The sequence below is a fragment of the Empidonax traillii genome, unplaced genomic scaffold, assembly GCF_003031625.1.
Source record: "Empidonax traillii isolate 1590-97213 ecotype Southwest subspecies unplaced genomic scaffold, ASM303162v1 scaffold23:size2178997, whole genome shotgun sequence".
NCBI classification, from domain to species: Eukaryota; Metazoa; Chordata; class Aves; order Passeriformes; family Tyrannidae; genus Empidonax; species Empidonax traillii.
The window spans coordinates 694,794-708,152 of NW_020955216.1; the positions used below are offsets into that span (position 1 = coordinate 694,794).

At 41.6% G+C, this 13,359-nt stretch overlaps 1 protein-coding gene across 1 annotated transcript; it reads left to right on the top strand.

Moving 5' to 3' along the window:
• Positions 1-963: 963 nt before the first annotated feature.
• DNAJA2 (DnaJ heat shock protein family (Hsp40) member A2) lies at positions 964-12,814 on the top strand. Its single transcript, XM_027902980.1, has 9 exons — positions 964-1,164; positions 3,773-3,832; positions 4,836-5,056; positions 6,406-6,486; positions 6,813-6,946; positions 8,563-8,759; positions 10,191-10,335; positions 10,504-10,631; positions 11,128-12,814. Exons 1-9 carry the CDS (start codon positions 1,087-1,089, stop codon positions 11,314-11,316), a joined length of 1,233 nt encoding a protein of 410 aa, XP_027758781.1. The 5' UTR covers positions 964-1,086; the 3' UTR covers positions 11,317-12,814.
• Positions 12,815-13,359: the final 545 nt, after the last annotated feature.

The window sequence follows — 13,359 nt, forward strand, 5'->3', positions numbered from 1 at the left end:
GCTCAGCAACATGTCCTTGAAGAAAGTTCAGTGAGACCAAATGCTGGGACCTAAACTTTGGCCACAACAACCCCATGCAGTGCTACAGGTTGAGGGCAGAGTGGCTGGAGAGCTGCCCAGTGGAGAAGGACCTGCTGGTCGACAGCAGCTGAACTTTAACCATCATGCGCCCGGGTGGCCAAGGAGGCCACTGCCATCCTGGCCTGTACCAGCAATAGCGTGTCCAGCAGGAGCAGGGCAGTGATTGTCCCTCTGTGCTGGGCACTGATGAGGCCATAGCTCGAGTGCTGGGCCCAGTTCTGGGCCCCTCAATTTGGGAAGGACACTGAGGGGCTGAAGTGTGTCCAGAGAAGGGAACAGAGCTGGGGAAGGGTCTGGAGCACATGTCCTTTGAGGAGTGGCTGAGCGGGCTGGGGGTGTTTAGCCTGGAGAAAAGGAGCCTCAGGGGTGACTTTATCACTCTCTACAACCCCCTGAAGGAGGTTGTTGTCAGGGGGTTGTCAGGCTCTTCTCCCAGGCAACAAGTGACAGGACAAGAGGATGCAGCTTCAAGCTGCACCAGGGAAGGTTTGGCTTGGACATTAGGACCAACTTCTTCACAGAAGGGGTGATTAGACATTGCAATGCGCTGCCCAGGGAGGCGGTGGAGTCACTGTCCCTGGAGGTGCTTAAACACTCAGTCGCTCCAGGCTGGATGACAAAGTGGGTATCGGTCACAGGTTGGACTCGATGACCATGAAGGTCTTTTCCAACCTCCCTGATTCCGTGGCCGTGACCCGAGCGGAGGGGCACCTGCGGAGCCCGGTCCGGTGCGCAGCGCCCTCATACCGGGCACAGCCCACCCTCCCGCCGGCACTCCCCTCACGGTGCCCGCGCACAGCGCCCCCTGCCGCCCCGCAACGCAACTGGGTCAGGCGGCCCCGCGGCGGGGGCGGGGCCGCACCGCCCGCGCGTCGCGGGCGCGGTGACGCAGCGAGTGCGCGGTGACGTCGCGGGCGGCCCGTGCCCGTGTCCTGCCGCCGGTCCCGGCCCTGCCCGCCCGCCCTCGGCCCGCCCGGCCCCGCTCGGCCCCACCGCCCGCACGACATGGCCAACGTGGCCGACACCAAGCTCTACGATATCCTGGGGGTGCCGCCCGGCGCCTCCGACAACGAGCTCAAGAAGGTGCGGCGCAGGGGCGGAGGCCGGGCGGTGCGGGGGGTGGGGAGGCCGGGCCCGGCCGGGCAAGGCTCGCGGGCGGACCGTGAGGGGAGCGGGGCCGCGGGGGCGGCGGGGCCGGGGCCGCGGGGAGGCCGCTGGCAGGGCGAGGGCCCGGCGGGAAGAGGAGGAGGAAGAGGAGGGGGCGGCGGGGCCCGGCCCGGCTCGACCCTGCTCCAGCGGGCCCCGCGCGGGCTCCAGGCGCGGGCGGGACGCGGCTCGTCCCGCCCCCGCGGCACCGTGCGGTGCGCGGCCGGGAAGAGCTGTTTTGGGGAGGGGGGGAATCCCCGCGGGTGGATCCTCTCCGGGGCCATTGTCCGCCCCACGTGCGGGCCGGGGGGGGCTCGGTCCCGCTCTCACAGGGGATCCTCTCCCGGGCCGGGAGCGGCGGGGCGAGGTAAACAAAGAGCGGAGGTGAGAGCTCGCAGCCGGGTCATCACCACAGCGATCACACCCTGTAGCGTATGAAGCACTTTTTTTGTGGAGGGCCGTAATGACCGTTCACACGTGAGGGAGGAGAATGAACCAGACAGTTCACTCGCAGCGGCTTCCGCGGGTGGGTGGTGCTGGCACCGACAACTGCGCCTTACCCGGCATGCTCGCGGCAGCCTCATTTGTGCAGGGATCGGCGATTGCAGTGTTGAAATATAGTGCTGGAGATGGAAGGTTGTGCTTGGTGTACAGCACTGCCCAGGAGAATATTGTATTTTCTTACAGAACTCTCTTAAATATATCCGTGTCCTGTAAGAGTGAGAAACTTGGGACACATTTTCTACTAGGGTAGCCTGCATTGCTTAGTATTAATTACTACAGGTTAAACTAATCGTGGAATGTGAAGTTTCCAGCTTCTACAGCAAGGAGTTCATCAATGTGTTACCCTCATTGAGAGGTTTCATGGATGCTTTAAAATCTCCTATTTTAGCATATTTACAACAGTATAGAAAAGCGAAGACAGTCAATATCTCAGTCAAAAGGGGCTGAGAGAATAGGTCTTAACACTGGTTAAATTAACTTTTATTCAAATTACAATATGTTGCCAGTGTAGACCTTGATTCTGAATCTATTTCTGATTAAATGAATAGTAATGGCTTCCTTTAGGGCCGTGGGTAGTTGTAAAAATTGCTGGGGCCTGGAATGCTGTTATCAGCAAAGAGACATCTTTTTGAAGATCACCGTGTGAGCTCCTTTCTTCCTGATTAGATAATGTTATTTAGGTTATCAGTTCAGTGGTGGTTTGTTTTTTTTCTTGGCTAGGCTCCTTAAAATATGTGGGGAAAATCCATTCTTACAGAATGCGTAGATTTGTGGACAGTTAGGCCTTGTTACTGATGGGTAATTTGTCCTGAAGACGTGTGATTTTTGTTCTTTATATTATGGTTCAGAATATTTAGCTTGTAATGTCAACATTCTGCTTTTATTTCATTAGGTCTTTATAAAGCTTCATTTCTTGATTGATTGCATACAGAAGTACAGAGTGTTTCAAGACAAAATCAGTAAAGCAAAGTAACTGTGCAGATATAGAAAAAGGAAATTTTCTTTTTCAGAAGTTGTAAAGTTATGATCTCTGTAAAGCTTTGTGTGTAAAGCTCTCTTAACACTGGAGTTCTAAAGAGTTAGTTTAGGTGCTCAATTATACAGAAATAAAGCCTTTGGAAAGTCCACTCTAAGAACTGATATTTCAGTTTTTTGCAATTGCGTCACTGTAGCTTTTTAAGGGACATGTAATTTAGAGAATAAAAGACTGTATACAACGTAACTTGTTAATATCTGTTCCTTGATTGTTTCTGAGGGGTACTGAGCTGCAATGGGGGAAGGGTTGTGGTCTTTACTGTCAGAAACTCAAATTGTAGGAACAGTCTCTGCCTGTTGTGTTAATTTGATGTGGTCTTCTGAAGTGTAAGTGGAACAGATGAAGAGCTGCTGAACAGCAAGTGATGATCCTGGGAGTCAAAGCTCTGGTCAAAAAAAACATTCTGAAAAATTTCTTCTGGATATTTGGCTGTACTTTTTCATCCTGCTGTTTTAGAATAGTGAAGTTAAATAAATATGTAAGTTTCTGCACATGTAACTCATGTACTTAGTTCACAGTGAGATGAAATCTTGCATTATTGATAGGTTAGGAAGAATAAAATGATGGTTGTGAGGAGTGGTTGTAGGGTTGAATGAGAAGCTGAGGCAGCCATTTTGTTGTTAGTTACTGCTGTGATTGAGGGGAAAGACAAACGGGCTGAAATTTGCTGTTGTGCTGTAGGTTTTGAGTGGGTTCTCTACAGTAAGTAATTTTAATGAAAGTCCAATGGGATTCTTCCTGTAAGCTAATGAAGAGAAGCAGAAAAACTAGTTCTAGCTATTGTGTGCTATAGCTGTGTTTAAATCCAAGTGTAGTTAATTTATGCACGTAGCAATGGCAGAATGTTTTATATATCATTTCAATGTATGAGTGATTTTGAAACACTAGAACTTTTTCATTTTGATTTATTAGGATTTTCTTTCTTTTTGGGGACATTACTTGAGTTTCGCAGAAAAAAACTAATTAATTTAAATTTAAACTAATTTTCTACCTTTTTTCAACTAGGCATACAGAAAGCTGGCTAAGGAATACCATCCTGATAAGAATCCAAATGCAGGCGACAAAGTAAGACAACTTTTTTTTTAAAATGCCTTAAGTTTGCTACTACAGCAGCATCTAAGGAACAAAGTACAGGTGTTGGGGGCTTGCTGTTCAATCTGTTGAAAAATAATATGTGTAAGATGGGACCTTGTCTAGTCAACTTTTTTCACAGTCTCAAAATCTGCCAATGTGCCTCATGACAAAATGCAGTAGCTGGCTGAGTCAAACTGGTAGAGAAGGTAATGCTGAGGAGAAAACTGCCTCTCTTTGTCTGCTGAGATGGTGTCAGCTGGCATTGGCATCTGTGTAGGTATTTGAAAAAGGTAGTCAGTTTTCCAAGCTTTTCCAGCATGGAAAAGTGTATGTTGTAGAGGTTCTTGAAACTGCTGCAGCATAAAACAAATTACATATGTGGGAAGGTTGAATTAGGTTTGTTATGCTGAAAGCAATTTAAAAATTGTCAATTAGGTTGACTCAGCTGATTATCTTTAACAAAATTGAAGTTCTAATGGCTGCTTAGGGGTGAACAGAGATGACTATGAAAAGATAATAATTTGTTATAAGTACAAATACATTAATATACATTTTACTAAGTTACTTAATTGTAAGTGCCTACTAGCATATCTTGAAGTCTTTGCCATTAGTATGTCATTAGCTCTGTTGGGTATTTTCCCTGTTGGCTTCTGCAGTCTTGTGTACTTAGGGTTGTGTTTTTGGTTGTATTTTTTTTTTTAATTTTATTTTATTTTTTTATTTGTAAGAAATCTTGTCTTATTCTAAGATCAGTAAAGAATAAAGATAGCCAAGGTTTGCAGTAAAATGTCTTATTTTATGGTAAGGAGTAGCACAACTAAGTGACAACTGAGCCCAAGTTTGACCTTTAAATCTTGCTTAGAATAAGTTATATTAGAAGAAGGGTGGAAAACTGTTCCGTAATTGGTGGATGTTCATGCTGGGCAAGAAACAAGTAAAATACTCCCTTGAAGTTCTAAATTACCATGCACTGTTTTGACTGTTCCTCTTCTAGTTCAAAGAAATAAGCTTTGCCTATGAAGTATTGTCGAACCCGGAGAAACGTGAGTTATATGATAGATATGGAGAGCAGGGTCTCCGAGAAGGGAGTGGAAGCAGTGGAATGGACGATATTTTCTCCCATATCTTTGGTGGTGGATTGTTCAATTTCATGGGAGGTCAGAGTAGAAGTCGTAATGGTAGAAGAAGAGGAGAAGATATGATGCATCCACTCAAGTGAGTATCTTGGTACTGCAGTTTGTAGTTCCAAGCTTTCCTGATCAGTAGTTGGCTCTGCTGGTTTCTGTTCTTAATTTGCTTCTCGGTAAAGATCCTCTGCTGTCTGCAGTGGTTTTCAGACCTGCATGTTGTGTGTAGAGCAGGAGGGTGGTCAGTGGAGTTACCAATGGTTGGTTAATCCGTATAACCTTGTATTAACTTGGTAATTTGATTTGCCATGTTATTAGAATGTATGTACTTCATTAGCTTTATTTAGTTTGTTTTGCTCTTTAACTATGTTTGATAGTTCTTACCTGAAAAAAACTTCAACAAGCAAGTATTACTTACTAGCTGGATTCTTAAAAAAGTGGAAGTGCTCTGTAAAGACTTCAGTTGACTTGCATTCATTGTCCAATATCAGCTGGAACTACAGCTGAACCTTGTAATTAATGGAAAAGTGTGTGAGGCGGGTTTGGTTTTGGTTTGGCTTCTTTTCAAAGCCATTCTTGAATGTCACATCTAATTGTGTTTTGTAGATCTCTTCCTGCAGTCGTGACTGGCTTTTTGCCTGCTGAGCAGGTCCTTTCTAAGTTCTTAAGTTAAGCTACGTCTTTCCTGTGGTCAGCAAACCGTGCTTAGTAAAATCTGTTTAATTTTACATGCTTAGTTTAGCAGCTAAGTGCTGCTTGGTATATTATTAATTAGCTTTGGTTTTGTTATTATTTGCAAACACTGATGCCAAGCATCAATGCAGTTTCTATTCACCAACAGACCCTTGTAGGAGAAACACTAAGTATGTGTACATAATCTTCTAGCAGTATGTAAAAGTTATTGGAGTTTGATAGTGTGTTCAAGAGCTTCTAAAAAAATTAAAACATGAACAAGTCTTAAGGGATTGAGTGGCCTTGAGGACATGCTAATCCCACCTCACTAAACTCTCTTGTGTGGGAAGCCAGTGCAGTAGTAAGTATTCTAAATGTGTTCTTACGTATTCATACCATAAATATTGTCTGGACTGTCTCACCTGCTGTGTAGAACTACAAATAGTAATTAATTATGACTATATAATAACACCTAAAATGCTAGATCAGCTTGTTTCCTATTGAGAAACACAAGCAGTCCTATCTGGCTTCTGATTAAATTACAGCTTTTCTCTGAAACTGTGTTCAGGTTTACAAGTGTATATTGACATATATTTTTTAGTAATTCCTCATGGAAGCCAAAACGGTGCTTTAAAATCATATTTTAATACCAGATTTAATCTTTTTATGAAGTTCTAGTTTTCATTTGTCCTAGGTAAGTATTTTAATCACATGAGGAAAGTAAGTTGTTAATTGATAACCCAGGAGAAATGCTTTATTTTCTAGAGTCTCTTTAGAAGATCTGTATAATGGAAAGACAACTAAACTACAACTTAGCAAGAATGTCCTTTGTAGTGCATGTAATGGGTAAGTTTGTTTGTATTTTTGAGTTCTCTGATTGCTTTGTTGGCAGATAATGTAATGAAGGATGTCCTATGTCAGATCTTTATCAGTATTTGACTTACTGGAGCCTGCTTTCAGACTAGTAAATTGTTGAACTTGAATGACACTGTTGATGGAACCGGAACTATTCAAGGGCTTTGTCTGGGGGAAGGATGGGACAGGAGAGAACTTAATTCTAATTGGCAGTGCAGTTAGGCATGTAGGCATGTTAACCTTCTGATGGAGGGGTTTTTTTGGTTGTATGTTTCTGAAAAACTAACCTTTCATGCAACTGGTGGTTTCCATTGCAGGCAGGGAGGGAAGGCTGGATCTGTTCAGAAGTGTAACGCGTGCCGGGGCAGAGGAGTGCGTATCATGATCCGACAGCTGGCCCCGGGGATGGTTCAGCAGATGCAGTCTGTGTGCTCTGACTGCAATGGAGAAGGTAGGCCAAGCTGTGCTCTGCTGCTAAATGTGTGTGGTTGGATTCAACCTTCTGCTTAAGTCTCAGGAGGAACTTATCCAGGACAGTTCTACCCCCATCTACTCAGCTGTGTCTCAATCTGGTGTCAACACGGAGGAATCATTTTACTCAGAACAGCAGCAAGATTTACAGTGTTTAATGCTGAAAAGCAGCTTAGAGGCTTGAACAATAGGGATAGATTGTTTTTAAAAACACTCAGATGTGGGTATTACTTATTGCTTTTATTCTTGTGTTAAAGAAAAAACTAAGATATTGCTGGTTTAGGAACTACTTGTCTTTTCGCATCTCCTAATATCCAAGGACAGCTTTAGGTTAAAAATGGAAACCTAAAATTGAATTTTTAACTTCTTCAAATTAAGAAGATATCTTTGGCTGAATTGGTTCTTTTTGGGGGGAACAAGCTCAGCACGTGATCTGCACTTAGTGTGACTTCTTTTTAGGTCTTCTGCAGTTTGCAGAGTAGTAACATCACCCTGTGGATGATTGTAATTTCGAGGGTTGTGATGAGTAAAAAGAGTTGTATTTTGTGACTAGTCAAAACATTTCATAAATGATGTTGTCTTTATCATTTCACATACCTAACCTACATATTTAGTAGTTTCAACTGGATCATAATGTTGTGCTGTGTTTCACAGAACGGTGGTTTAAGCTGAAAAGTTTAATGTTCTAAAGCAAGTGCATCTGCTTGTGGCACTTAGTACTGAAGTTGTGCAGTGTGTGTGCCATAATACTGTGGTTGCTGTGTACAAAGACAAAGCTCTCTTGACAAAGGTGAGGTAGAAGAGAGTCTTGAAGCCATTTTGGATCATCATCCTGCAGTTTGCTGGAAACAGTAATTGCCTTTCTAGAGGTCACAGATAATATGAAAAACTAACCAAAGTTTCAGAGTATAGAGGTGAAATCCCTCATGTGTCAGAAAACACTGGATTGTTTCTGTGGGAAAACCTTTGTATTGCTCTTGCATTAAACTGATTTGACCTACTCATATTTTGTGTGCAAGACTCCTGCTGGATGCATTTACACAGTACTGTGTTCTGGGGATATACTGGGAGATGGGACTGGCAGGGAACAAAATCCAGTAATCCTTTTTCACTGTTTTTAACAGAAGTGGAACTAAGTTTCCTAAATTCATTGAAATATTTTGGAATTTCTGTGCTGACTTTTAAGGGAGAAGAGTTGCTTCAGTGTGGCTTTAGTTTATGTTATCCCTAGCATTACAAGAAATAGGAAAATAGGTTTTTCATTTATTTTAAGGGTAGTAAGTTGAATGGTAAGGACTTAAGGAACACAAAGTCTTGGTTTGTCATTTTTCAAAATCCTTGATAAAACAGCGTGGAAGGTTTTGTGTATCTTTGTTGTTATTTACTGACACCCCACCTTTTTTCTTTTCCCTTCCTTCCCCCTCTCCCAGCTAGGGTAAATGAAGCCTGGATTTTCTCTTGTGAGGAATTCATAAAGCAACATCTAAATCACTAGTTGTGTTGCATGAATTCTTCAACCTGCTTTCAAATAGTTTTTCTTCAGAATTGGATGCAATTATGTGGAAATCACTGAACTCAAAAATTGTCTTTACTTAGGTGAAGTAATTAATGAAAAAGACCGCTGTAAAAAATGTGAAGGGAAGAAGGTGATCAAGGAGGTAAAAATACTTGAAGTCCATGTAGACAAAGGCATGAAACATGGACAAAGAATTACATTCAGTGGAGAAGCAGATCAGGCTCCAGGTGTGGAACCAGGCGATATTGTCCTTTTGCTCCAAGAAAAGGAGAATGAGGTAATGCTTTTGTCTTTTAAATGCCCTTTATCCTAGTTGTTAATATTTAAGTTGTATAGATGGCCATTCATTTAAAGTAATTCATATAGTTGGAGCTCTGGGAGAGATGGTGAGTAGCTTTTAATAAATTTATAGCATGTAACGTGGCTTTCATGGTGAGCCAGAGAAAACTCTGCAAGTCCTTAGCCAGAGGACAGGCAGATTCTGGTGCTTCCTACTGCTAATAAAAGGTAGCTTTCTTAGATAAGCTCAGAGTGACTTTGATGCAGTAGATGCAGTGAAGAGCTGTTCAGGTTGTTAACTTTAATCTGCTTTGCTTGTGACACTAACAAAATGCTAAATGTTGCTTTTTTGAATGTCTTGTGACATGGCAGGGAACTCCTGATAAAATCCCCAGATGGTGCTTTCTGTGTCTGTCACTGTGGTTCTGGAAATAACACTAAATGGTGATGTTGCTGATTCACTAACAAAGCAGAAGCATTATTATTTTATACTAGACTCGTGCTCACTGTATTCTGGAGTGGATAGGTTGCACTTTGGAATTAAATATGGCAGTTTATCTCTTTCTGTTAAGACTTTCTTGGGCAGGGTTGAGGTGACTGCGCTTTTTTTTTTTTTTTTTGAACGCTTTTGTTTAAAAATGCCAGGTATTACTGTGATGAAATAAATAGTGTGTTATACTCAGGGGAAGGGGGGTGTGTCTGTTGTGACAGAAGGAATACCATTGAGTACAAATTTAAACTCCAGTCATATATTAAGGATATAATGTTGGTTAGCTGATAATTAGGTACTTTGCAAGATTTTCAAAGCTGTGTCAAGGACTGCTAATCTGTCAGTCTGTACTTTGTCCTAGAGAATAAAACTAGATAGACTTCTAATGTTCTTAAAATTTTCCATGAGGTGGCAGTCATGATTCTACCAATGGATAAATCTTAGATTTACTCTGATTAAGAATCTTGAACAATATGGCTTAAAGATCACTTCTGACGGCTGTGGACTAACTGATTGAAGTCCTGCTGTAGATCCAGTTTGCTAAAGCAGATATGCATGATGACAAAATAGAAGCTGAGAAACAAAGATGTGGTTTATATAATTCAGTGCAGGGAAAGTACTGCTGTAACTTTTGTTGGTACATTGCTGTGTGGAAGATGATGGAGGTAAAAGAGCAGTGCTGCTATACAGGCCTTGTTTAATTTAAACCTTAGCTCACAGCATGTAGTGTGGTTTGCCTTATCTTAGATGACACTTGTGTCAGGCACAAACTTTCCAAGCACATTAAACAGTCTGAATTAACAGAATCAAGTTAACTTATACAAAGGCTGTTGCTCTGACATTGAATTTTAAGGATGAATAATAATGAACTTATTAAATAATGAGCATGGTGGTGTTATGACCATAGGACTAGAAAAGGCATCTGGTTTTGTTTTCCAGGTGTTCCAGCGAGATGTGAATGATTTGCATATGACACACAAGATTGGACTTGTTGAAGCACTGTGTGGGTTTCAGTTCACCTTTAAGCACCTTGATGGACGTCAGATTGTGGTTAAATATCCTCCTGGAAAAGTAATTGAACCAGGTAAGCTGGGCCTGATGAGCATTTCTCTGATTGTGCTTTTGTGACGCTTTAACGTTTAATCCCATTCTTGTCCTGTTGACTGAACCTAAGCAAGGAAAACTAAGAGAACTGTGTGGAGGCAATGGTTCTGCAGTAGCACTCTCCAGCTTACTTCTCTTTGAATTCCAGGCTGTGTCCGTGTAGTCAGAGGTGAAGGAATGCCACAGTATCGCAATCCTTTTGAGAAGGGGGATCTTTACATTAAATTTGACGTTCAGTTTCCTGAAAATAACTGGATTAGCCCAGAAAAGCTTTCAGTAAGTAGTTTTTCAAGCATAACTGTCGTGTCTTATTTGACAGGGTGTGCCGAGGGCATGTGTTGTACCTCACGTGCTTGCTTTCAGTGCTTAAATTTAGATGTAAGTGCAATTGTTCTTTTAACCTTTTTTATGGGCAACATGTTACTTGAAATTACTCCCTGGAATAAGAATTTATATACCTGTATTTAAGAGCTGTGCAGATGTTATGCAGACGAAGGCAGGAGGAAGAATCTCTCTGTTGCTTTGTGATAAGTTTTCAGAGTGCAACTGTATTTACTGATTGCACTTTCGGTTGTTGATATGTCGAGCTGTTGGTTTTCTTTCCGTGGTGTCTTCCAATTGACACAAATACTTTTAAATGAGTCAGGGCTTTCATCTGCTTAGACTTCTAAACCAGACTTGCTCTGTGAGGTGTCTTGAAGTTGTGGAAAACTGGTGACTTAACACAGCAATTGTAGGTGCAATACTGAATGCATTTCTTTTCTTGGGGCAGGAACTTGAAGATCTTCTGCCAGCTAGACCAGAATTTCCAAATGTAATTGGTGATGCAGAAGAGGTAGATCTTCAAGAATTTGATACCACTCGTGGTTCAGGTGGTGGCCAGAGACGTGAAGCTTATAATGATAGTTCCGATGAAGAAAGCAGCCATCATGGACCTGGGGTACAGTGTGCCCATCAGTAAACATTTGTCTAAAAAGTTGCACAAGGATTTTCTTTCAAATTTTGCCTGACTTGTTTTCAACAATCCAGCTGGATTGTATAAGTAATCCAGATGAACCAATGGACATCTATTGCTGTATGTGTAACTTTTAAATTGGTCTATAGTATCTACAGAGTGTAATTTAAACTAACCACAAGCTTACATCTTCATTTTGACTGTGTAGCAGAATAAAGCACTTGAAAGGAAGACAAGACTCCTTTTCACATGGGTTTTAAGTTTGTCCTCGTATCTGTGCTTGATTTTTATCAGTTTTGTGTAGATTTTAAGTTTCATATTTTAAATTCAAATTCTCATTGTAAAGTTTGTGTACAATTTGTCCTGAGGCTTGGTATTTGGCTGCACCTGCATAAGCTGCTACAAGTAGAATCAAGAATTTCATAGCCTGTATCTATCATCTAGATGCATGGTAATAAATGGGCTTTGCACATAATGGGTTTAGAGCTGACTGGGAACAATGAAAGACTGAATTAGAAGTGGTTGTAAGTTTTTTCTACCATCTTGTGAACGGTTTCTGAAATTCAATAAAAGCAGTTGGTGTATAATATATTTCTTTTGCCTTGTAACTCTTACTTTTCCAGTGGCTTTAACTAGTCTGTGTACGAGGAGACTATGTAGATGATAGACATTTTGTAAACATAGGGAGGCTGAAGCTGCTTTAAGACTAAGCTAAGGTTAAGTAACAATTGTGTGCCACGTAAAAGTCTTTTCCTGAATTGAAACATGACTAAATGGGCACAGGGAAGGTTGCAGCCATGTCCCCTTTGTGTGAAGAAAACACAAGGATATCCGAATTCAGTTTGAAGATAAGAAAACATTTAAATGGGGATGCTTATATTCTGAAATAATGGTGTTTTTCTTTTAGCCTTTGAATCCTACTCAAAGCCTGATTCAGCCTCACTTCCTAGAGAAATGTTTCCAGTTTAAAAAGAAATATGTTTGACCTGGAAACATAATAAATGTAGATGGTTTTGTTACTTTCTTAGTAGTTTGCACTTTGTTTTAATTATGAAGATATTAAGTTCTCCAGCTTCAGTTCTGTTACTTTGAATTGGTAAAAATGCCCCAACAAGGCAAAAATGTGACCTTAATTAAGGAATGTTGTGCATGAACAATGTTGGGTTGGTAAGCTGCCTCTCTATAGCAAGGTTTCTCTCCCTGTTAAAGTGAGAAAGTTGAAGCTCTACTTTTCTTTACAAATCTGAAGTGTGACTTGTTTAGTTATTGCTCTGATAGTTGTTGACATTTTACCAATGAGGTTGGAGGGACAAACTCCAGGGGTTTCCATGTGCTTGGGTAGGCATTGGCATTTGAGTGTTGCTGAACATCCTTGTTATAGACTCTAAAAATGAAGCAAAAATAAATACTGTTTGATCTGTATTTCAGTATTGACTTATGCTGTGGCATTCTCTGGTGGATCTTTTATTTTCATTTATTAAAACTTTGGGTTGCTTTTTGTGAAGCCATGGTTACATGCTGATCCTTTCTCCTGACTAATGTTCTCCAAGAAGTCAACCACTTTAACCTGTGATGCTTAAACAATTACAACACCCGTCTTCTGCTTTTAAGTAGCAGCTGTAAGATACACCTCCTTGAAAAATAAGAGTAATATTCTAAACTTTAAATCTCCTTTCAAATTGCTTTTTTGAGGGGGAAGGGAGGAAGGGATTTCAGATAGGGTGCTGAAGTAGAAAGTGGAAGAGGAGTTGATCACTGTAATTCAGGCTAGTTCTCCTCCAGTCCTGAGATGGCATTAATTTAGGCTCTCACCAGCACCATCCAAATGGTGAGGGACCCACAGAAATGTGTTGGCCTGTTGCAAAGCATGCCCAACACTGTGCCTTTTCCAACCACTTGAAAAACTGCAGGTTTACCTCAGTGTGGTTTGGGAGTCAACAGTTCATGTTGAAATGTCCATTTGATTGCAATAATCAGAAGCTGATACCACATGATTAATTCAATGGAAAATGGATGTTAATTCAGGTTAAACTATTGAGAACTGCCTGA